The 25,670-nt window shown below is 39.2% G+C and overlaps 2 protein-coding genes across 3 annotated transcripts; both read left to right on the forward strand.

The window, feature by feature from the left end:
• Positions 1 to 6,814: 6,814 nt before the first annotated feature.
• On the forward strand, positions 6,815 to 9,322 carry LOC310950236 (G-protein coupled receptor 20-like; the record flags this gene model as incomplete). The annotated part of the gene is made up of 6 exons (XM_083917930.1): positions 6,815 to 7,012; positions 7,145 to 7,411; positions 7,551 to 7,795; positions 7,955 to 8,039; positions 8,824 to 8,949; positions 9,137 to 9,322. The coding sequence occupies 6 exons, from the start codon at positions 6,815 to 6,817 to the stop codon at positions 9,320 to 9,322; spliced, it is 1,107 nt and encodes a 368-aa protein (XP_083774056.1).
• A 2,339-nt stretch (positions 9,323 to 11,661) lies between these two features.
• LOC310950417 (solute carrier family 45 member 4-like) lies at positions 11,662 to 24,930 on the forward strand. 2 transcript variants are annotated; one of them, XM_083918219.1, is made up of 15 exons: positions 11,662 to 11,782; positions 13,310 to 13,434; positions 13,532 to 13,614; positions 13,786 to 14,028; positions 16,596 to 16,784; positions 16,869 to 17,048; positions 17,581 to 18,263; positions 18,481 to 18,621; positions 18,936 to 19,184; positions 19,316 to 19,435; positions 19,698 to 19,797; positions 19,940 to 20,020; positions 20,142 to 20,272; positions 21,509 to 21,577; positions 21,950 to 24,930. In XM_083918219.1, exons 4-15 carry the CDS (start codon positions 13,812 to 13,814, stop codon positions 22,250 to 22,252), a joined length of 2,463 nt encoding a protein of 820 aa, XP_083774345.1. In that variant the 5' UTR covers positions 11,662 to 11,782; positions 13,310 to 13,434; positions 13,532 to 13,614; positions 13,786 to 13,811; the 3' UTR covers positions 22,253 to 24,930. The 2 variants fall into 2 exon arrangements, with proteins under 2 accessions (XP_083774345.1, XP_083774346.1); XM_083918220.1 differs by lacking the exon at positions 11,662 to 11,782 and having other exon boundaries at positions 13,298 to 13,434; positions 20,142 to 20,185.
• The last annotated feature ends 740 nt before the right edge of the window (positions 24,931 to 25,670 follow it).

Below are 25,670 nucleotides of genomic sequence, written 5' to 3' on the forward strand. Positions count from 1 at the left end.
AAACACGTAATACCTTATTTTCCCCATCAATCTTTTTCTCTTTTTTTTTAATACCAAGAATTAAGATGAATTCATTCCAAAAAAAAAAAAAAGACTTGATCCACTGTTTCAGCAGTCTGGACCATGTTCTCATGTAGGGACTCGCTGGAAACAAGCACACGACCATTTATTGTCATAGTTTCGGGAAATGCTGACCTAGAAAATCGTACTAATACTTCAAAAGACGTGGTGTGCAAGCAATGAGATTTTCTGCTTGCATCTCAGCAAGAGGGATATGCAGCACAATTATTTGTACTAGCAATCAATTCCTGTCCTCATAACAGGAATAATAAGTGCCAAAAAGTAAGCTTTTGCTGCAGGACAGCTATAATCCTCCATCCATCCCCCTCTCATTTCTAACAAATAAACCAAGAGACAGAGGATGGGGGGTTAAGAACCTCTTCATCCCTTACCTATCATCAATATTCAGGTGGTTCTTGACATAAACAAAGCCTACCCGTTATCCTAGTTGGGCTAAGTTTACGCAGCTCTCTCTGTACCCACACACACGAACATGCAGACAGACGTACTGTACTCACTCTGTTTTCTTTCACATCTCCCCTTCTCTTTCTTTTCTTTCCTTTTTCTGTCCCCATCCTGCACCTTCTCTTCGTGCTCGTCCCCAGTAACAGGTTGATCCATGGCTCTTCTCCTGACATCCGTTATTCCGGATCTTTCCGAAGAACGCTGACAAACTGTGAGTGATGATGATCCTCTAGACAGGAAACCAGGAGACACAAACCTGTCTCATTCTGCAAGATGGATGGAGCCTAGGTCCAGGAACACGGTATAAAGAGACAGACGGAGCCTTACACTTAATGTGAATACAGCTTTTTGTCGGGCGTTTCTGTATTTAAGTTCATATATTTAAGTGATATACAAAACAATTAATACACTATGTCTTAAGTAGCAGTTTAAAGGAGACACTTGACACAGACCCTGATTTTCTACCTTCTTATTAAAGTCCCATTTTTAGATTCATGCTATTTTGGGTTTCTACTAGAACATGTTTACATGCTTTAATTTTCAAGAAACACATTATTTCTCTCATACGGTCTGTCTGAATATACCTGCATACACCCTTTGTCTGAAATGTGAGCATTTTAGCGCTTGTCTCTCTATTTTTTATGTGTTTTTCTCCAATTGCTTAAATGTATGTTATTATAAAGTGTGACTTATGTAAATAGAAAGAAACTACTGTGAATGTGTTCATTTGTACTTGGTACTTGTTGGTACTGAATGTATCTTATTTGGAGCATCAATCAGTATTTGATGTAAAGTTCTACAACCTATTTAGTTTGTATTTAGAAGTAGTGTTTATCTTACAATAGTAATTTCTGTCATTAGTGTTTATTTTGTTTATTATTATTAATTTTGCTCTTTAATTCTTTCTGAATCTGCAACGGGTGAGGGTTGGGTGGGACATGGTTGGAATACCAAAATATGGAAGGACAATGTAGCTACTGCACATTTATTTCACAATGGTTATTATAACTCCAGTTCCATTCTTTATTTTCTGAGAGGAAACATGCATAACCTCTATCACTTGTCATTTACAGTAGTCCTTGTAGTCTAAGCTTTATACAGAACAATATTTGATGGTTTGGGAAAGGACTTCATGGGCCTATACAGTATATCACATATTTAATGTACAAGTTGTGCGTGCGTTAGTGTGTGTGTGCATGCGTGTGTTCTCTAACATTGGTGTATGTGGTGTGTATACTGTACATGGGCATGCATGTGCGCGTCCCGGCATAATGTAAACACATAGACTTCCTGTCTTAAGACCAGACTGAGGGAAAATTCAGAGTGAATGGGAGGGAAGTAGAAAGACAGTCATTGAAGGGGAGGAGAGAGAGAATGACAAAGAGAGACTGAAAATGATGCTAACAGGGGGAGAAAAGGAAGGAGAGAAGAATAAGAAAGAAATATTGAAACAAGTGAGATATGCAACAACAAAAGAAAGATCTGAGGATGACTGAGAAATAAATACACTGGGTAACAGCAGACAGGCTGACAGAGTGACAGAAATGACAGGGATGCATAGATCCGAAGGATGTGTTGATTACTGCATCCAACTGGCAAGACTCTGACAATCTGAAAGGAGAGATACAACTGACAAGACGTGAAAACTCTTTCTGAAATGGTGAACCTGCTTCAGACAGAAAAGCGACTGATGTAAGTGGATATTTGGAGATGATACTAGGGCGCAAAAGGTCACTGAGAGTTGAAGCATCCTTTCTTGGAAAATATCCAGCGTCATCTTGACGGACACAAGGACACATCACCTTCAGCAAATACAGAATTGACTTGTCCCGGGGTTCGTCCACTGCTTCAACTGGCCAGTCTCTGCGTTTTCTCTAGAGGTGAGTTGTCTTCAGCCGTGGATAAAGTGTGGGTACAAACCGTATATTGTTTTTAAAAGAGTGGAAAAGGAATTTGGTTGTGTCTCATTGAGGAAAACAGGCTATAATCAAAAGAATGTGAGTACTGTAATGCCAAAAATCACTAAACTGGGTCATTATTAGTCCCTGTCACAAGTAAAGTCAGTGTACAATATTAAGTAGATAATTGTCACATGAAATAGACTGAATTAGCAAGCAAAATCATCCATTACACTCAACCCCAGTGTCTGTAATATATTACACAGAAAGGCTCCTGTGAACTTTTATTGCAAGCACAAGTACAACTACAGCAGCAACAAAATCTTCTGTTTGCCTCGAGGGGCTTTTCTGTGAAGCTATAATTTGATGCAGGACAGAGTGAGATCTGTATTCCACTATCCCACCCTGTCCGCCTCTCTTTCTATATATTTCTCTCTTTCACACAATCTTATACACACAGAAAAGGGGACTCCCACGCTGCTGAATTTATTTGGACAGTGTTATTTGTGATCTGCCTCTGGGCCCTTTGCTCTTCTCTCAATATCACTTTACAGTCACTGCATCACCACAGTGTTTGATGTCAGAAGAGGAAGAGCAACAACGGGATAGCAGCAGTGATGCATTAGATTGATATTGTACTGTAAACTCAAATCAGAGGCTTACACAAACTTGTGTTCCAGTCTTACATCTATACGGCAGTTTAGCCAGCCCAACAGTTGGTCTAAGCGTTTTAATTTGTGACCCCAAAACTGCAAGGTCAAATCGTGAACTTTACACTACCATGCACAACATAAAAGGTATACAGTAGTTGTTACAAAGGAATGTTGCCACTGCAGGAAAGAAGCCTTAGATAAACAAGAATAATCAGCCATACTAGCAGTTCTGTGCTCAATCCTAACACATTTTAGTTTAGAATTTAGTTTGGCATTTGCTTATGAGCACTAAATGCATACTTAGTTAAGCTAAGGCTGATGGGAATGTCATAAGTCTGCAGGTATTTGGCAGGGAAAGTCTACATCCAGGGGGTCTCCCCAGGGGAGATTATTTTCGGGGATTTTTTCCCCCCATTTAGCTGTTATTTGTCCAGCTATATGCACTCTTTTCCAAGCCATTGGAGATAACAGAATTCCCAAAAAGCTGCACATCATTTGGGAAAAACATGATGGTTGGCAAGGAAAAATATCAGCCTATAGACCTTTTGGAATTTCCTTTCTAGGCAACATCCTTGGTCCTTGTTAACTTCCTGCCAGCTGATGTCAGTCACATAAACTGCAACAGGAAGTAAATTGGGACACATTTAGAATGTTCATGTTTTAATCTTTGAACAGATCTTTGTCTATGTATCTTATTGTTCCCCAACTGTCTAAGACATTCTAAAACCATAACACAACAAATGTTGAGGATGACTAATTTTCACTCCTGACACCTAAAAACGTGGCAAAAACTTTCTGATGTTACAATTTCTTCACTCCCTGGTGTTTGGTCCCATACCAAAGTGCTGGACAAATGAAATTTTGACCTTGTTATGCCACCTTACACCCCCTGGAAATTGTGTTTTTGCTGACCTCCAGTGGTTGAACTCCTCACCTTGCCTGATATCACTCAAAGGTCTGGACCCAGGCAAGCAGTGATGTAAAGGTGGACTCCAGGAGACCATGACATCACTTTTGGGTGCGACCACAGTGGCAACAGAACTCAGACTACACACCCAACCAAAACTTTAACTTTGGATAGATAGGTCAGGATATGTTGCTGCTCAACATTCATCTTTCCAAAGACCAGCTTTGATAACCCGCGGAAGGTACTTGTCACTGACATTTGTTTCTGAACAGATGAAGTAAGTGGTTTAACAAACAATTTCCCCAGAGCAATAACACTTGTAAGCGTTGTTAATGATGATGAACTAGCTCCCAGTTAGTTTAACAATATCAGAGGATGTTGCTGTGAAAACACCCATTTATTTCCTTCATTGGTCTCAATGTTCTATGGCTGGACTGATCTTGTTAATGCAGATAAATCACATTATTCATGCCTCACCCTCAGCTGAGCATGTTATTCTCATTAGTCTGAATAGACTACATTTGTCATGAGCCCGATTATTATTTTTGCTGTGAAAGATTAGTTGTGAACCACAAGCACACACACATACACACACACAACGCAAACCTATCCAGTCTGGGACTCACACAAGCAATTAAACTACATTTGTCATGGAGGCATGGAAGGATGCAGTTGCATGCCAGCCTCTAGACAATTTTGGGCTGAGGCTCCATGAAAATATGTTTAATTTCATGTGATGTTTTAGCATGAGATCATGAGCGTCGTTGTCTTCATTGTTAAACAACACCAATTCTGATGAAAATCCATGATGTGACTCAGGCAGAAATGTTCACAGGCAAATTATTGTATTAACGTTTCATTCATATTATGTTTATTCAAGTTATGTCACTTTATACTGATGAAATAGCTGCAAGTAATGTTAGCTAACTGAGTGTGCTGAGCATTATTGTAATGTTACAACAATATTGTATGCACTAGCTTGTGACTGAATTTAGCCACTTGTGATAGTGAATCAGATTTTATTCACATTATGTTTAGTCTTATTTATTCATGAAACCTATCTATCTATCTATCTATCTATCTATCTATCTATCTATCTATCTATCTATCTATCCATCTATCCATCTATTCAAGATTCATGAAGCTTTATTTATCCCGAGGGAAATTATTGTGCAACAGTTTCAATACAAAGGTGGGAAAGGATCTGAGTAACAATTAGCATAAAAACATAAATCAAATAAAATAAGCTAACATAAAATAAATCAAACAATTAACTAAGCGTGACAGAGTGCAAAAGACGCTTAGTTAATTGTTTGATTTATTTTATGTTAGCTTATTTTATTTGATATATGTTTTTATGCTAATTGTTACTCTGATCCTTTCCCACCTTTGTATCTATCTATCTATCTATCTATCTATCTATCTATCTATCTATCTATCTATGTAACGTGTCACAGTCCCTGAATGTCCTCTGCTGTCTGTAATACTCACACCTGGTAGATTTTAGGTCATATTTGCATATTTTCCTCCTCACAGATGAAAGCACCATATGAAAGGGGTCATGCAGTTAACTCAAGTGTCTAATTTAACTTTTTAGTCTCATAGCAGCAGGGTTTTGTGTGTTCACCGTGAGAAATGATCATCACATTGAGAACATGTGAAATGTGAAAAAACAAACAAACTGAAGATGACGTTGCATTTTGTCACAGTGGCATCTGTTACAGTTCCTGTTTCTGTTTAACCGATTGTAGCTTTTATTCTACCTTTATCCACTTCAATCCGGTTTCATCTAGTGCCCTTTCTCCAATAAATGTGTTAATGGGGTTGTCAAGATCTCAGTGCTGCAGTAAATTAATGAATGTAAACTTATAGACTTAAAACCGGGAAAGAACTGATATTTATCCACAAAGAGAATGTATCTAGTTTACCCAAACCCACTCTGTTTATCCCAATTATGAGAAGAATTCACCATCCTCCTTAGAGGTAAATAAACACAGATGCAGATCGGGATTGATTCACACAGGCACAAAATGACTACTTGTGGTACAAGATCAGATTCAGATTCAGATCTGCTCTGAGCTTTTTAAATGAGGGAGGAACCACACAGGATTTATTTTTCTGTTATGGCTGCCATGAAAAGGTCATGTCTTGGACAAAAAGGGGTAGATGTGTTATTGCTGTGTTTTATGAAAAGGGTAGCTCCGTGCCAGTAAGAGTTAAAATCTACATTTCCTAATTCTAAATAAAAACTGCTTGAAATAGATACAACCCTACAGTTATATTATAAATAAATGATTTTAATAAGTCTGCGTGTGTGTTTGTGTGTGTGAAGAGGGTTGTTTAGGAACCAGCTTCTTTAACCTGATAAACATGACTAAGAGTAAGACAGACTTTTAAAAAACGACATTGTTGTGGCAGTTTTTGGACATTTAGAACAGACTTTAAGTTTGGTTTATTCTTTGATTACTATTTATATTATTTTAATATCAATTATTAAATAATACATAATAATAAATACTTATTTAATATTATTTTATTTTCATTAATTAATTGATTTATTTATTAGTATTATTATTACTATTTGTACTATTAATTCTTCAGTTTCTCAGTTTTGTTTTTATTTTTGAATTATTATTATTATTGCCTGATGCATAATGAGATAGCCCGCAGCCCCTGCACAGTCATAAATGGGTATAGAAATGCACCCACACTACTATTTAAAGCAAATGTTTACTGTATCACAGCATTGTGTGTGATTTTGTCTGACAGTCATCATCATCACCATCACCATCATCGTCTTCATCATCATCATCATCACCACCATCACAGTTATGATGGAATTCAACAGCACTGAGCCCTGGCTTTTTACCAATACTTCATTTCCCATCCTGCCTGTAATAGGCAGCCCCAGTAACCGAAGTGGCACGGAAGCATATCTTCAAAGACTGGCTCATTTAGACGAGGGACTCTACAATGACTTTTACGGCCTTTGGATTGCGCTGATGGTCATAAACTCTCTCATATTTCTGGTAGGCACTATTTGGGAGCCCTTTATGGTATAAGTAAATTATTGCTACATCCTTTTATGAGTTTCAAAACCCATCCCGACCATGCAAGTCTGTTCAAACTTCCCAATTCTCCTCTCCTCTCCTCCTCCACAGGTGGGCATGGTGCTCAACACAGTCGCTCTATATGTTTTCTGTTTTCGCACGAAGCAAAAGACCACCTCTGTGATCTACACCATTAATTTGGCGGTGACGGACCTCTTGGTGAATCTCTCTCTGCCGACTCGCATCCTGCTCTACTACAGTGGAGGAGCTTGTCTCACCTGCTCCTACCTGCACATCTTCAGCTACTTTGTCAACATGTACTGCAGCATCTTGTTTCTGACCTGCATATGTGTCGACCGTTACCTCGCCATTGTGCAGGTGGGTCTGGCCTGTAGTTTGGTGACAGAATTGGTCTCAATGAGGTTGAAGCCCATACTGTCCATTTAGAGCATTCTTCTCACCCTGACTTCTAAACCAGAAGGAACTTAAAACTGCATATTTTCTTTTGTCCTTGCAGGTGGAAGCTTCCCGTCGGTGGAGGAACCTCGGTGTAGCCAAATGTGTATGTGTGTCTGTCTGGCTGTTGGCCATCGTGGTCACCTACTCCCTCCTTTCCACTGCTTTCCAACACCCGGGCTGCTGCCTCTCAAAGCTCCTCTTTCTTACCATCACTGAGTTCTTTCTACCCCTCATCATCATTATGGTCTTCACATTGCGGATTATGTGGGCACTAGCCGACCGCCGCCTAATGCAGCAGAGCAGGTACAACCAATGATATGTTATCAATATGCAAAGACACAAGTAAGACCATAGAGGATATCATGAAATATCTTGTCTTAAAACTTATGGTAAGTTATAATAAAAAAAAGGACACATGCGGTTAATGGGATGTCACATTGATGGTTTTAACTGTGTTCACAGGGAGAGAAGAAGGAGGGCTGTCCAGCTGCTGACCACGGTTCTGATCATCTTCACTGTCTGCTTCACTCCCTTCCACATCAGGCAGGTGAGTGAGAGACCGGTGGGATGCCTTGTTTTAAAATATTATGTTTTTGTAGCCCTGGCTTAAACCCTGAAGTGGTCATAAAGTAAATCTAGAGGGGTCACACAATAATGAAAAGAAAAAGAAAGAAAATATGTCTGTTCTACAAAATGATATTTAATTTTCTCTAAAAATCCTTAAACAATTCAGGAAAGAAAAGGCTTTTTTGGTTGAGCTGCTCATAACTCAGACCATTATATGTGCACAATGTTTATGTATATGATTTATTCTGCTCATTTTTAGGGTCATGTTTGAATTTTGTAATTCTACTGGAACATTTATATTTGTTTAAAACACATTTAACATTTAAGTGCCTGTCTCTTTAAACCCCCCTACCGAACAAGCTCAGTTTGCCGGGGAATGACTGTAACTTTCTACCTAAATATAGTATAATTGTGACATCTGAACTATACGGAAATCATGATGGCTCATTCAAAGGCACAGTTACTGATCCTCAACCAGCTTTAAAATCAAAGAAGACAAAATGGGACGTTTAAGGAGTCGCAAATCATTTGGGAACTACAGTGTTAGATAGTAGATCATAATGCAATCTGTTGCCGATTGAATGCATTTTTGATTTAAGGTAACAACACCGTGTGTGTGTGTTTCTGCATGTATGTGTATGTGTGTGTGTGTGTGTGTGTGTGTGTTTGTGCATGTATGTATGTGTGTACGTGTATGTGTGTGTGTGTGTGTGTGTGTGCGCGCGTGTGTGATCTCATGGCTGTGTTGTCTTTATGTGTTGTAGGTGGTAGTGTACTTCCACCCTGACATGCCTCACCATGTGATAGCCTACCACTTGACAGTCACTCTCAGCAGTTTTAATAGCTGCATGGATCCTGTCGTCTACTGCTTTGTTACAAATAATTTTAAGGTAAGACTGCAGTACATTCCTTCCTCACCTCACTTTATCCCATTCATTCCAACATCCGTCCTCTCTGCCACCTGTCCATCTATCTATCCATCCTTCGCTTCCTCCTTAATTTGCCCATCCATCACTTATTTATTTGCTTTTTTACTCATCGTCTCACTGAATAATTGACTGTCCTTCTCTCCCTCAGGCCACCATGAGAAATATTTTCCGTCGTGCAGAGCCCGAGCAGACTAGCGGTGACATCATCAGCATGCAGCACAGCTCCAAGGCCTCAGGAGGGACGACGAATGCCATCACTAATAATATGATCATGATGACCAAGATCCCCGCACCACTGCAGAGAGGCAATCTGGGCAAGAGCCACACAGTGTAAATCTTGTTTCACATGAGATGAAGAGAACCAGAAGTTACTGAGATGTCTCAGTCGCCCGGGGAAGGGGTGTCTGATATTTTGTGGACTCTGTAACATGCTGATCAGTGATAACAACATCAGTTTGTAAAGAGCTCAGAATCAACAAGCCAACTCTGTCGTTGATAATAATGATGAACTAATTCTAATTCTAACTTGTTAACTATACTTGAATTAATTACAGCAAATTTAGTCTGCAACTAAACATTATTGTCATGCCAAGAAAGCTTCCTGTGACTTTGGCCCTGTGACTTTTCAACTGCTAGATTAAACAATGCAACTGAACACCAGACTGACTTCTTTGTATTAATACTTGAACCAGTCACAAAGAAGTGACAAAATACCATCGTCCATATTCTAATCTTATACACTGGAGATCAAAATTAGAGAACGCTTTCAGATACCTCCCAGTTATTGGTGTTAATCTGGCACTTGGTCACAATTAACTACAATACTTAATTGTTGGACAACCTATTTATCTGGCAGCTCTCTTAGTTTCTTTGCAAGATGGCAAGTCGCTCTAAGGTGACTGAAACCCTGAGACAGCAGGTGTTCCAGATGAAGGCCAAAGGGATGACCCTCTCAGCCATTGCAAGAGAGGTCGGGTGTTCCAAGTCTGTGATTTCTAGAATACTGAAACTTTACAGGGACACAGATTTATTTAAATCACTCGTAAAGGCTGGTTGTCCACGTAATACAATTGAGGACAGGATTATGCGAAGACTCTCAATGGGAAATCAGTTCAACATTGCAGCTGGAGTTGCTTGTTCTGTTCAAATTCTGAACATTGAACAATGACAGTATTTCAGAATAAATCAAGTTTTAATCATTTGTTCTTTGATTTTGGATCTCCAGTGTATATTTTACCTTTAAAGTGTCTAAATACACTTTCACTGTCATTTCATTTTTAAAAACTGATGACGTTTTGACATTTTTTGTAACATAACAGGGATAGTCTAAACTGTTGCAGCACTTTCTTTAATACTGTAATCCCCACATGAATCCTCTGGCTGACAGTGAGCAGAATTGCCACTGCAAAAGGAGCAATGACAGCTGGGACTTCTTATGCAGCATATCTTAGAACTGGCCAGGACAGAAGGGCTGGTTTTAACAAAAGAAGATACTGATGACCACCCTGAGACCATTGCATTCTTTTCATAAGAGTGGAACATACTGTAGTCTACACTGTCAAACAGAAGTGGATCAGCTTTTTACTACAGGCCTACTGTCAGGCTTAGTGTGAGCAGGAGGCAACATTTACAATAATAACACAATGTAAAAACAAACAACCTGTGTCTGTTTACCACATGGAAGGACAGTGATATGTTTTTGCCTGAATTACAAGGCGATCACTTCAGAAGATCCACTGGGAATGGTAACCAGTTTGTACAGCAGAGGGCAGCATTGTCCTCCCATTCAAAGAGCATTACATTAAGAGACCAAAGAACATGTCATCCCTCAAATGGACTGCTTCGATGACTGAAAGCAGCTACAGTGTGACAGTTCGGGTTGCAACTATATTGTTTTACTAGAACAAAGTTTGATATTATGTGATGTTAAGGAAACACTTTATCAGTTTAGTTTCATCAACAGTCATCACAACCTATCAGGAACAAATGGGGGAAATAAATGGTCGTTCAAGCTTGAGAAATACTTTGCCTTGCTTAGCTTTATGTATCAATTGAGTTATTTTCCTTGTTTCACGTTGATGGGATCAAGTTAGTGAACTAGTCAAAAATGTTGCCACATTACATTGTAGTTCTGCAATTAGTTTTGCCTGGTTAATTCAAATGGAAAACTAGGCACATAAGTTTACATTCAATTTGAAGAATGAGCTTTGGAAAAAACAAACAAACAAACAAACAAACAAACAAACAAGTTAAATGCTCCATTATTGTAATTCGAAGTATATTGTGTATTGGTATGATTCATTGAAGAGTAGACCTAAAAGGCTACATGTAAATAAACCTTTTTTTCAAATTAGAAATCTATATTTCAGATTAAGATGAAGCAGACAATCAGCAAAAGCATAGCCATGTGCAAATATTACATATAATATAGCTAAACAATATAAATAAAATAATAAATTAAATATATATAAAAAAATAAGAAATAAACAATGACAAAAATAGTCACAATAAGTCAAATAGGGGCCAACAAGTCATCAAAACATGTTAATATACGCTCGCCTTTTCATTTTGAATCCATGCCGTCCGTAAGTGATTGACTTGATGACGTCAGGTGCGTCCTCTTACGACCACGCCTCGCTTTGTTACTGTGGAAACCAGTGGGATCGATGAGTGTAGTGAACCAGATGGTCACCCAGTTAGCCTGCTAACCCTCAAAACAAGAGTTTTGCTGTCACGTTATCAAAAATTGACAAAACGAGGAACTGCTTTTACTTGAAGTTAGCAAAAATATCAGGTATGTTACAGCTTTCTGTCTTTTATATAAACAGTTTCTCTGTCTTAACTTGCTTACGTTATTCAGCTGCCTAACGTTAACTAATTTATTAGCTAACGATAACCTAGCAACGTTAGCAATAAGGCAACTCACAGTCAATGTAAAGTTAAAATGAATTAGTCCAGGGACAGGTGTTAATCGCCATGTGCACCATCGTCACTTGCTTAGAATGACAGATAGTACCTCGTCATTAAAGACTAATAGAGCAGGTCGGTGCAGCTCAGGTGACGTAAATTAAGACAGCGTTACCGTTAGCAGAGGTGCCCCTGAACGCAACGCGTCCGTGCTGCTTCAACAAGCCCCTCAGACACATCGTACAGTCTTTGGGAAAAAACATGCATTTGCTACTAGGAGAAGTTCAAGACATGTGTAGACTGGCCACACACAGAAATAGGTTACTCTGTCAGCTTACACAGGTATCTCTCCCATCGAAAGGAAGTTTATTTTGTTTAAACATACGTGACCTAACCTTTATTGGGAATACCTAAGACAGGCTGAATGAGTAAAGACGAGAGAGAATGGGTATTTACTATATCCCTCAAGTAAAATGAAATCTGTCTGCAGACTGTTAACAATGATGCAACAGCTATGGTGTTGTAAGGAAGGTTGATTTCTTAATGTGGCTTTTCTTCATTGCTCCGATGCCCTTTTAGCTTGCAGTGTAGTCTAAAGGTTATGGTTGCATCAAGTTTAATAGACTCAAGAAGGTTAATGACTGAGAACCTTTATTGTAATCTCAGATGTTACAGGTGTGGCAAATTGCTTCATCCTTTGTTCCTTTTATTCTGTTATACTACGTCTATTCAATCTTTAAGCTTATTGCACAACATTAGTTGTGTGTGGCAGTATAAGTTTGATATATTATGTTTAAATGTATTGCCAGTGTACTTTATTAGGGCTGGGCAGCTTTTTTTCTTAATCCAAAATCTTCTCTATGATGGGACACAACTGCACTGAAATATTTTTTACACCTGGGAGCCTTCTAATATTTGGCCTTGACCTACTACGACCTACTTGCAAAAAAGGAATGTTAAAATATGTGCTTATCTGTCAGTGTGTGTAGAGTATGAACAAGCTAAGACATGTAATGCTAACACCAGTGTAATGCGACCCTTTGTTCTATTTTAGAGGTTTAGCTTACGATCTTACTGGTTGTTTTTCTGCAGGTTGCTGTGTAACTCAGATGGTCTTTGTAAAGAACTTTCCACATACTTTGAACCTGACTTGCCAGGAAGTGCACTTGCATGCACAGGGACAAAGACTTTACTGAGTCACACACTAATCTTACACAATCCAAATACTGCATGCCCATAGACACTAACACACACTGACCAGCCACAGCAAACATACTCACAGACCTATTCTAACCCTTCTCACAGCTTACCACAAACACAACTACTGGAAACCACAACAAATAAATGCCCTCCTCCCCCCCTTTCTCCCACCTCTTCTGGTCTTCTGTGCTCCTCCCCTTTACAAACTACGCAGAACTTCTATGCTCTTCCTGAATTAAATTGAATCTGCAAGCCACAGTGAGGAACACCGTTGCTCTCCCACTGAGCTCCTGAGCCTTCAGCAGGTCGTATATTGACACGATGCCCACAGGATAAAATGTATGCAATCTATGTTGTTGTTTTTTACCAGACCAATTTTGGGAAATATTAATCTCATTATAATGATGATTCCTACCTTCTCCCAAATTATTTGCAGTTCCTTGGCTTTGAACTCAGAAGGTGCTGCCTAGCAGAGAAGCACTCTGATTAATCTGTCTGGATGCCTTTGGCTCTTACACAGTGAGTAATCAACATAACAACATGTACATTACATGTTCTATTAACTTATATTAACATGTTCAATAAAGATTAATAAAAAGAAATATAATGACATAGTACAATTCTGCTTACATATATGGAAAATAGTAGTAACAATAACACACACTAATACTGTATATACTAACCCTCCAGCAAAATAAACCCATTACCAGACTGTAATGGGAGGGGAAGCAGAGGAGAGTGGGGCGTCTGGCCGTCTGGAGAGGAGGAAACCCAAGGAAGAAGCAGAAGATGGTGAGAAGGAGGTGGAGGAAGAGGAAAGACGTATGCAGGTCCCTCTGCATCGCTGGGTAATGCACGGAGCTGTGATGTTTGGACGTGAGTTCTGCTACGCCATGGAAACAGCCCTGGTGACGCCAGTGCTGCTGCAGATAGGTAACAAGACACAATACAGTCATATAAAGACAGACACACTCTTGCTCTTCTCTCGCTTAAACACATGTTCTAGTGATCTCACATTGTCATAGATATCTGCACATGAAAATTCAGTAAAACTGGCACAACTTGCATGAGTGTTACTAGCATGTAACAACACTGACTCTGCCCTAATTTAGCTATGAGCATCTTATTTGTTAATTTTCTTTACATAAGAATAGATGGGTTTGATTCACATGGAAGCCTACCACAGCTATCCCAAAAGAGATGCCATCAGGCTAAACTCATATTGTAACAGTAGTCGGGTAACAGTGCCAACACTGTGGAATTTGAATGTTGTTTCATTCGCCAGACTAGATCTGTTGGTTTCCCTGGCTGCACCACTGTGTCATGTAACCTGTCTGCCCAGCATGGCCATCCAGGGGCTATGCATTTAGACGTCAGGTTTGCCACCATAGCAGAAATAGAACAAAGGCATTTTTGCCTGGCTAGGTATGACAAGAACGTCTAACACAGCACATTTTAGTCTCGCTCTTTTCCTCCCTATTCACAATATTGTAAGAAAGATTATGTTTAAAATACTTCAAAGCAAACGCCATTCAGGATGTTTTTGAAAGAATTAATTAAGCATATAGTTTTGCTTGGTTACTATACCAGTAAGATCTATGAAAAAAACAGTCAACTTGTAATTTAATTTATCAAGCAGGATCTATGTTCAGCTTGGCCTTTTTGCAAAACAAATAACATTATGAGTGAGTCATACTGTAGTTCTGGTTACAGGTGCCCTGTGGAGTTTCCTTTCAAACAAATGAGTTATGTTGACACACAATGTTCTCATCGAAACACATTTACCCTTGAGGTTTAACACGTGTATTGAACGCATTTCCATCCTCATCAAAGATTTGCAATGTCAATTTTTATCTATTTATTTAAAGTTTGCATTGTGTGCACTGTGCATCGATCTTTACCATTTGGCAGTCTTTGTCTTCTCTGCCTTTGCCCAAACATTGTTGCATATATTGGTTCATTTACGTCACCTGTTGAAAAGTAGAATAATGTGAAACCCTTTGCGGGAAGGTGCAACACATCACCCAGCTGTGCATGTGCTTCCTTGTGCATCATCACCCATGTATATGATACAAGCACAACAGAGACAAACTCATAAAAAAAACTGCTTCATAGTGCTACTTGAGGTCAAAAACTCCTAAGTTAAGTCTTGCTGTAGTCCCACTGACTATTAAGAGAGAGTGAGTAGCAATTGGAAAAACAGACAGAAAGCAGCATTTTCATGTCATCTGCTGTTTTGTTGACTTAAGGGAGAGGGAGAAGACAGGAGCAGAGCAAGGCAGTGTGGTTAACATGTTGTTCCCGTGAGAACCGTTTAGCTGACTGGATTCAAATCCCTCAGATTTGTACATTGAAACCACTTCTTTATAAGGGGTGGAAAATAAGGATGCCGGACAGTTGCTTTTTATTATAATTAATGGTATGTCTCCTATAAATATCACATGTATTTGAGCCAAATTGGTACAATGAAAACCACTGTAAAAGTACACTGATGTCGATATAGCTACAATATAAGGATGACTGTTTCCAGGTTTTAGTGCATGCTGACGCTTATTTCTTACAACTGGAGGCGATTTCACCACTTTCCTGGCTGAATATTTCGTAGTTGTTGTAACAGGCATATTTGAACTGTTCCTGCCACCCTAAAAGGTGTTGTTTAACCAAGCTGCTTAAGAGCACTAGTGATTCTTTAGCTATGTGTTGGTATGCAAGAGCTGTCATGTCCTATGCTTTTATAAACAATGGAACTTAGGAAAACATTTACCTTTTGTGGAGAAAAAAATGAAAACAGCGTCTCTGCTCAGACTTCCACTGTCATTATGGCAAGTCCCTGAATGACAAACGCATAAACAGGCTGGCTTATTGATGGGTTTTTTTTTACCAAGATGGCAGGACAAAACAGGATGATTAATTCATTACAAAGAACATGGAAGCTCCTGTCTTTCCTTCAGTCAGTATTTAAGAATTCAGAGTTAAAGATGGGTTTCTTAACAGAAACATCTGACAGATTTCAATGTCATACAAAATAACATATGTTAAAAGATCAGTGTAAAAGACAAACTATATTAGATACAGTAAGGCATGTTTTATTTTCACTGCTGTCTGAACGAAAACACGCATAGTGAAGTGTTTAACCTTTTCTGCCTGTAACATATTGCCCTTTTGTGTTTAACCATTTACATTCCTGTTTTGTTAAGTGCCCTCTAATGTCTTTTATTTAATTGAACTGTAATTGTTTAAGAAATACTGGGGAGACTCCAAGGCTATAATATTATGAAAGCGTAGACGCTTAAGCAAAAAAGCATGTTGCTGTAATGATGTCATTTATTATTTAACGTTGTGGTCACATTTAATTAGAGAGCAAATGTAAGGCAAAGAAGTTAGTACCAAGTGTCTCCTAAAAATAGAATTTAAATCTGGTTTCTCCCAGCCCAACAGTAGTATACTTTGATTGTTTTCTTAGTCTTGACACAACTTTTTTGTTTATGTGTCATTTCTAGGTCTTCCTGAGCAATATTACAGTTTAACCTGGTTCCTCAGTCCTATCCTGGGTCTCCTCCTCACACCTGTGATTGGCTCAGCCAGTGACCGATGCACCCTACGATGGGGCCGTAGAAGACCATTCATTTTAGCCCTGTGTGTAGGTGTGCTGCTAGGAGTGGCGCTGTTCTTAAACGGATCATTAATAGGTGAGTAGAACATTTCAAAGGAGATCGCCAGTTACACAATATAATAATAACCCCATATGTATATATTTTGTGGTGTTTTGTTAGGCCTCTCTGTTGGTGATACTCCCAGCAGCCAGCCAATTGGCATCATCCTCACTGTGTTAGGTGTGGTTGTGCTGGACTTCTCTGCCGATGCCTCTGAGGGACCAATCAGAGCTTACCTTCTTGATGTTGCTGACACTGAGGAGCAAGATATGGCCTTAAATATTCATGCCTTCTCTGCTGGTAAGACAACATGCATATGTGGACATCCACACCCATGCACACATACACACGTCACATACTGTATACATCGTAACACCGCACAACTAGGGTTGCAAAATTCTGTGAATATACAAGGTGGAAACTTTCCATGGGAATTAACAGGAACTTACGAGGATTGGCAGGAATATAGGACTGGCATGCCATCTTCAGATAGGAACAATGCTTTTACCATATCATAAGCAATCAAGCAGAAGCAAATAATCATCTCCATGGACTTCCTCCATGTCACCTTCACTATACAAGCTATACAAGCTAAATCTTTATTTAATGAGATTCTGGCAAATGATCTGCATGTAATTGAGGAGTGCTGTGTTACAATTCAATTACACAGACACACTTTTAACCCAAACATGAAATGAGACCTAGTTTTGCTTTTTTTTTTTTTTTTCTACATATAGGCAGTACAGATTCAGAGGCTGCTTGTACTTGTACTTGTTTGTTAGACTTTGCACAATAATTGACTTGTGTATCTGTGTGTATACCTGTCTCTCAGGGTTTGGCGGAGCAGTGGGCTACATGCTAGGTGGTCTAGACTGGACTGGCACAGCCCTGGGCAGAGCATTTAAATCACAGGAACAGGTCCTCTTCCTGTTTGCAGCCATCATCTTCATTGTCTCTGTCATATTGCACATGCTCAGTATCCCTGAGCAACCTTTGACTTTTTCCAACCAGCTTAAAATCACTGGAAGTGGAGAGTCTACCAGCCAGTTCTCTTTAAGGCCTGTTGGCCACACGCCACCTTTACTGGATGTAATTGCAGAGGAGGATGCTTCAGCTCGAGCCCCGTCACGAGAGGACAACGACTCAGATCTTGAGGAAGGGGAAATGGACTTCCTTGCTGTGGAGCGAGTGAGAAGTAAAAGTGATTCAGTGCTAGCCATGCCAGATGCTACAGTCGAGTTGGATTCTGACCTTGATCCAGACACACAGCTTTTTCTGCCAGAGGTGCATCACTTTCTACCTGAGACAATGGGAGAGCGAGACGATGTTTTCAAGTCGTCAGTCCACAGTACTGGGTCCTCGTCTCCTTCTGGTGGACTAACTGCCCTTACTGACAAGATGGTGGTCTTAGAGCCTACAAATCCAGCATGGCCTGACCTTAAGGGTCCAACAAATGGCCCCTCTTCTCTCCTTCAGATAAGTTCTGGCTCAGAGGACTCACATCTAAAAACACAGGTGAAATTAACTGCTGTGGCTCTTGTTATTTGTGTTGGTTTAAAATTGCATTGCCAGGACAAAAAATGTATGTGTGATTATTTTACCTATTTTTGAATAAGCAGTACATGGAGACAGAAAATGCCTTTACTGTGTGTCATATAGTCCCATGTCTTCAGTTTCCCTTTGTGTCTTTAATATGTAAATCTGTGCTTCTTTCCTGTCCTGGCTGGTCAAGACCATCAATGGTGTCAGTGCTGGCTCATTCTCTTCTGACCACTCCAATGCAATAAAAGGCCACGCCTCCCCGAGGCTGCTGAGCCGCCCATCCAACACCTCCGTTTCATCACGACCACATCCACACACCTTCTACAGACAGGTACAGTTACATTTAGCATTTTTTAAATATTTCCTGTAATAGTCATTTTACAAATGTGAAGAAGCAGATGTTGGTTGGTGATTTTTGGTGATTCTTTTTTTCTTTTCTTATTATTGATTTTCTAATGAATTGTGTAGAAAAGACAAAAATTAAGCCTTGGGCTTCAGCCTATTCCTTTTTTGGATAGTGATCATGTGGATAATGTTGTGTAAACATGTATGATAATGTTTTTGTCAGATGCATATTCACACAAATTATTATGCTTTGTTCCTTATAATGTTTAACCAAAATAAATTAATGTATTCGTTCTTTAGCCCTCGTTCACTTTCTCCTACTATGGACGAGTGGGATCACAGCGCTATAGACTGCGAAGGGCAGCACCATTGAGCCCTCGCCCAATTACCACCTCCCGCAGTCTGAATGACCTAAGTGAACTCCAGCGGCATTCAGACAGGCGGGAGTTGCAGCTTTCAGCTAGCAGTCTGTCATCTGAAGGCTCCAGCAGTGAGGGAGGACCGGACAAGGGTACAACTGTTCGACTGCTCTGGTTATCCATGTTGAAGGTGAAGTAAATTGCAAATGTCTTTTAATAGTGATGTTTTTTTCTCTTAGGTCTGCTGTTTCAGATTAACAAAGCAAAGTTTTTACGCTTACCTGCTGCTTGATTCCTTTTTTTCTTTTCTGTCCTCGGTAGATGCCGAGCCAGCTGTGGAGATTGTGTGTGTGTCACCTCCTAACATGGTTCTCCATTATAGCTGAAGCTGTGTTTTACACTGATTTCATGGGGCAAGTGATCTACCACGGAGACCCCACGGTACACACACACACACACACACACACAAATACACACACACACCCACACACACACACACACTACACACAAACTACACATCCTCATGCTTGTTTAAAGACAGGTGTACCAACTGACTGCGTTTTATGAACCACTGGGAGTAAAACAGATGAATAAACCCAGCAGGCTACACAAAGTCATGTATGCCAAATATAAAATCTATCAGTAATCCAGTCTATTTGTCAAGTCAAGTGTACGATTGTTGGAATTATTCCGCTTTTTTCAGGCACCATCCAATTCCACAGAGCTACTGAACTATCACAAAGGAGTACAGATGGGCTGCTGGGGACTGGTGGTTTATGCTGCTACTGCTGCTATCTGCTCTGGTAAAATGCAAACACAGCTTCCATTATTAGATTTAAATTTAAACCTCTTAACTGCTGTATTTACATACAAAACAAGTGGACAATGACGGAATGAAACGTCTCCAATAACTGATAATTCAATTGTCTCTTTCTTTTCACTCAGCAATCCTTCAGAAGTACCTGGATAATTTTGATCTGAGCATTAAGATTATCTACATCGTTGGAACTCTGGGATTCTCAATAGGTCAGTTGACAATAATAGTGAAGTTTAGTGGATTCTGGAGACGTTGGATATTGTCTTAATTGGTATGAAGAATAAATGGAAATTTTATGTATTTAAATAGCTTTCATCCCTCTAACCATAGGAACGGCTGTCATGGCGATCTTTCCTAATGTCTATGTTGCCATGGTAATGATCAGTAGCATGGGCATTATTTCCATGAGTATCTCCTACTGCCCCTATGCATTACTCGGTCAGTATCATGAAATCAAAGAGGTAAGTGCACAAACAGACAATACAAACACATGTCCGTGCACACTGTGCCTACCTGGCAATACACAATAAAACATTTTACATTTGTTAATGTGTATATTAGAGATGTGCGGATCAGCTCTGATGCCATCCAACTGTATGTACTCACTTAAATAATATACCCGCCGCCTACCCAAATTAATTACTTTCTCCTTTTTAAAGACCGTATCCCACATGGACATTTCACTCTTAATGGGGACACTGACACACATGCTGATGAAATATGAAATTATCTGTTGCAGCAGTGGATAGCAGCTCTGTTCTCTAATATATTTTCCTTAATGATAGGACAGGCGGTTGAAGATGAATGAATGAATGTATTATTTCGCTCAACACGCAACCCATCCGGTGTTGATCAGAATGTTAGAATGTTTTTAAGAACCCACCCACCTGATCATCAAATTAATGACATAACTGCAATCCTTGCATAACTAGTGAACTTTTATTCATTTTTCAAGTGTCACTTTTAGAACATTACACTGCTAGTACTGTTGTTTTCTAGTACAGATTTTATTTATTACGTGTTATATGTTATCTTCATTGAGAAGAGCCATGCAAAATTTAATTGTACCTGAACATAATGACAATAAAGACGTTTCTGATGAGATAGAAGCATGTACTTTACGCACATACAACAAGAAGCGTTCATGTTCAATAGCCTTGGTACATCAGTACAGGCTTTACAACAAAACAAAATATGTGAACATTTAAACTAGTTTAGTCAGTTCGTAAGAGAGTGTGTGTGTGTGTGTGTGTGTGTGTGTGTGTGTGTGTGTGTGTGTGTGTGTGTGTGTGTGTGTGTGTGTGTGTGTGTGTGTGTGTGTGTGTGTGTGTGTGTGTGTGTGTGTGTGTGTGTGTGTGTGTGTGTGTGTGTGTGTGTGTGTGTGTGTGTGTGTGTGTGTGTGTGTGTGTGTGTGTGTGTGTGTGTGTGTGTGTGTGTGTGTGTGTGTGTGTGTGTGTGTGTGTGTGTGATAGCAAGTGAAGACAATGTAAATTTGTATTTGTTCTGTGTATCATCACTTTTTATGATGTAGCAGTTGTTACACAAACTCAGTGTTTACCTTGCCAGTGAGCTTAGTCAACATAATAATAGTTTTTAAACTTCACCTAAAAGCCTAAAACACTATCTAATGAAAACCTACATTGACAATCTATGGGATATACATTTGAAGTGACAGTCTCTCCTCTGCTCTTCCTCAGTACATTCACCACAGCCCAGCAAACACAAGAAGAGGTTTTGGCATTGACTGCGCTATCTTGTCCTGCCAGGTGAGCATTCATACTTGTTAAACTCAGCCAGTGGCATCCAGCCAACTAAGAGTTTGCTATTGAAATGAGCAACACCCAAACAAGACACACACACAATATGGTTTCGGCTGCGAGCTAAAGTAACATGATGTATTATGTCATACTCATATATATATATATACGTATATGCGTACGTACGTGTGTGTGTGCGTTTGTGTGTCGTGTGTGTGTACATATATACATGTATGTATGTACATCACATATATATGATGTACATATATATACATATAGTTGCTTTCTACTCTAGAAGTGGTGATTAGCATCCATGAAAGCATGACTGTCATACCAGTGTATACGATTATGTAGAGTCATTCCATCTTGTTCAATTTCCAGGTCTATATCAGCCAGATTCTCGTTGCCTCAGCCCTTGGAGCTGTTGTAGACGCAGTTGGAAGTGTGCGTGTCATTCCTGCAGTGGCATCTGGGGGCGCTTTCCTCGGCTTCCTTACTGCCTGTTTCCTCGTCATATATCCTGACCTGGAGCCCAGCAGCTCAGAGCAGGACCAGGGGTTGCTGAGGTTATCTGGAGATTCAGACCAAAATGTAGGAAGGACCAGTGACCAGAGGTTGCCTCTGATGAACCTCACAGATGGAGATGGTTTAAAGAAGAAGACAGAGAATCACTCTATTGCCTGATCATTCACATGTAAAGAGTTGTTTGGGTTTTTCCTCACTAAGCCAGAAGCCACAGCATGTGAGGATTATACCAAATGTTTGTGCATTTCTAAAGGAAAAGGAGAGGGGCTCCAATCTACACAAAGCTAGGTGGGATGGATTTGGATGAATGGTCTTTTTGGATTAGAGGACTGACCAAAAGAGCCGGGCTGCTATGTTTGTCTTATTGCTACCTCAACCCAAAACGTTTGGATGGCTAGATGGAAAGTAAGCCTTTCGAACACAAAGAGCCACATAATGGTGACTTGGTAAGACCGTTGAAACTAACTTGACTCAGACTACTGAAACAAATGAAAGCCTTTATTGTGAAAACCTAAATGGAAAGCACACAGAGCACTTTCTATCTCATTCCTGAACAGTATGATCACACTGATGCTGCAGAATGACCGTGTGACATTTCACCACTTCACAGAAGCTGCTCCGCCTTAATGGACAATCACAGTTCTGTAAGTGTCAATCTCTGTATTGCATATAGACTGAATACAGATGTTTGTTCCAATATTTTCATTACATGCCTTGATGTTATATTGTTATTTTATAAATGCCAGAAAGTTTCCGAAAGCCTTCTACATTTGTTGCAGATGTAACAATTCGATCCACTTTTAATTTTAAGTCACATTTATGATGTTGGAACCTGTTGCATAGCAAGCTAGTGTGCAGTTCATCTTATGATGATTTTTTTCTTGCCTGTACAGAAACCCCACAAATCGAATTCTGATTCCATGCCATGATGCACAAAATACATTTTATCATAATGTTGTTAAATTTCGTTTAACCCAGCAGCTGTGTTTTTTTGGCACTATGGTTGAGTCTGCAGATGGATCTGTTATTCACGTTTTTATTCAAGTTACCAAGTGTCTCAGTTAAGACAGACTTGGCATCGTAATTACTGTGAATTTACACTGTAAATGGCAATGTTGTGTATCATGGTTTCTCAAATTTAACCTCTCGACCGTTTGAGTGGTGTTAAGCTTCAGTGTGGCGTTTGTTTTGCTTTCTATTGGGGTGTTTTGAAATATACATTCCAAATACAGTTGAAATGGGAAATATGTTCAACATGGCACATTTGTCATATCTAGTCAATCACAAAAAATATTGTTGGATTGAAAAGTCGATACAGGGTATGCAGTTTCTTTTTGTACTGTGTGTTGGAAGCTAAATTACGCTAGCCCACATTAGTTTTGTGTGCCATGCTGATCAAGTGACAGCTGTAAAACTGTCCCTTTGTACAGAAAGGACAAATAAAGAGATAAATACCTCCCTGCTACAGATTACATCAGAATAACAAACATGAGAGGTAGCAGAGAGCCTGTGGAGGATTATTGGAAACATTGAGCAGCATGCAAGATCATTTTTCCCATACATCGCAACATATTGGCAGTGTCACAAATAGTGTAGTGTACACAGTGCAATAAGCCACAGACTTGAGTTGAATGGCAAAGTCTCTTTCTTTTGAAAGCTCATCTTCAGTGGAACCTGCTCACCCTTGAATATTAGACTCGGTGTAAATGCTCAGGACAGCCTTTAGTTTTACTAATAAGAGCATTTCTTTATTTAATTTGAGAGGTTTATTGTCACATGGGTTGAAACTGTTCCGGGAACCTTTAATGCTGCATATTGAATGGTAGAGAGGACTTCTATGCAAGGCCAATACTGATCTATGCAAACTTGGAATTCCCTTGGCTAGGGTGTTACGACCAAATGAAGAAGCACAGAACCTTCTCCGTTCACTTTCCTCCTTAAAGGATGGTTCAACTCAGAGGTAGCAATGCCACAAGTGAAAACATTGCACAGGTTTTTTGTTTAGCAGCACGAGAGGTTGCTGTTACCCTAGAGAGACATCTTTACTCTGTTTATGGGCATTGGCAGAAGTATTTGCTGCGAGGGGACCATGTACCCTGCAAGCAATGCCATTGATCGCTGTCAGTGAAGCCTCAAGATTTACAAGCATTAAGAAGATTTTTTTCTGATCAGATATTGAAGGGAAAGTGTCAAGAATTATATATTTAATCACAAATTTTCATATAAATAATGCAGAGATTCTGCGTGTGTGACATGGAGTGTTTGCCATCGTTTTCTATTGCAATTGTTCTCTGCCTGTTTTTTCAAAAGCACCTGTTGGCAGGAGGTTAGGGTACATAATATTGTTAGTTTTAGGAGTTATTTTTTGCTAATATGTTTTCTAAGCAGTGAGAGGAACTTATACAGAAAATGATTTGAATTAGCAATAGGGCAACAGGGATATTGCTTCATGGGATATGTAGACGCATAAAAACTTTTTTTTTTTCACCAGAGAGAATCAGGCATGTGTAACCAAAGCCTCTTGTTTCCTCCACAGCTGTTTACATTAAATCAGCTTCAGTTAAATGAGTGAGCTAATTTCAGCTGGACGTAGTGTTTCAGAGATGCTTCCATCTCACCAAGAAACTTTCCTGGGGAAGACGCTCTTTTCTCTCATCTCTAGTGCCAAACTACAGTACCAAATAAGAATTTCTTGGAGCATATTGTTTAGAATTTTAGGATAATAGTCTTATTATATTTTTGGTTTGAAAGTCAATCACTGTTGTGTTTTTTAAAAAGTGATTGTTGGTTCTTTTTACTGCTGCACAGACTTTTGTACAATGTAAACAAGGTATTTTGTACCCATTATTTGAAAAAAAAAAAACAACAACTATGAATGCACCTTCACTTGTGTCTTTTTCTTCCATTCTGTGAGGAATGTTTGTAGTTATGTAAGAGAATCCAAGATGTTCACAACTGCTGCTAATCTAAAAAAAAAAGTCTATCTAATGAATACACAACTTGATACCATGAAATATCCCCTTTCTGTAAACTCATATTGAGTAAGTTGATTTTGTTTTAAATATAAACTACAATATGAAATATATATACCATTATTTTACCTATTAGTAAAATGATTAGGGATGGTTGTCTTATTTTGTTAAGTTGTATCAAACCCTCTCAGTTAAAGTATACATATTTTACACATAGCGCTGTCTGGCGGACTGTAACGCTCAACTAGTCAACCACCACCATCCTCAGGCCAGTATGTGGTATTACAACAGGATCAAACTCTCTTAGGGAATCCACAATGATAAAGACTTTACATGTTATGTACACTAGTTATTTTGACTCTAAAGTCAGCATCTACTGGCAATAGGTTTCTCCTCGAGATGGAAATCCTCACCAGATCATTAAGGCTTAAATGTTTGTTTTAACCAGTGACATGTTTTTTTTTAAAGTGACAGTCAATTAGTAAATGTCCCAATGCTCCAATATGTTGTACTAGACATATAAGAGCCTTATGATTGTGTTTTAATGTAGGGCGTACAGCTGCTAATGCCTATTATTCTAAAATGATTTGACTTAATTGAGTTTT

This window comes from Echiichthys vipera, assembly GCF_963691815.1.
Source record: "Echiichthys vipera genome assembly, chromosome: 8".
Taxonomy (NCBI): domain Eukaryota; kingdom Metazoa; phylum Chordata; class Actinopteri; order Perciformes; family Trachinidae; genus Echiichthys; species Echiichthys vipera.

Excerpts from the sequence above, each read along its gene's own strand:
- LOC310950417 (XM_083918219.1), top strand. The coding sequence starts at position 13,812 with ATGGGAGGGGAAGCAGAGGAGAGTGGGGCGTCTGGCCGTCTGGAGAGG. Across the intron at positions 18,622-18,935 it reads CACACACCTTCTACAGACAG|CCCTCGTTCACTTTCTCCTA; the intron begins GTACAGTTACAT and ends TTCGTTCTTTAG. Across the intron at positions 20,273-21,508 it reads AGTATCATGAAATCAAAGAG|TACATTCACCACAGCCCAGC; the intron begins GTAAGTGCACAA and ends GCTCTTCCTCAG.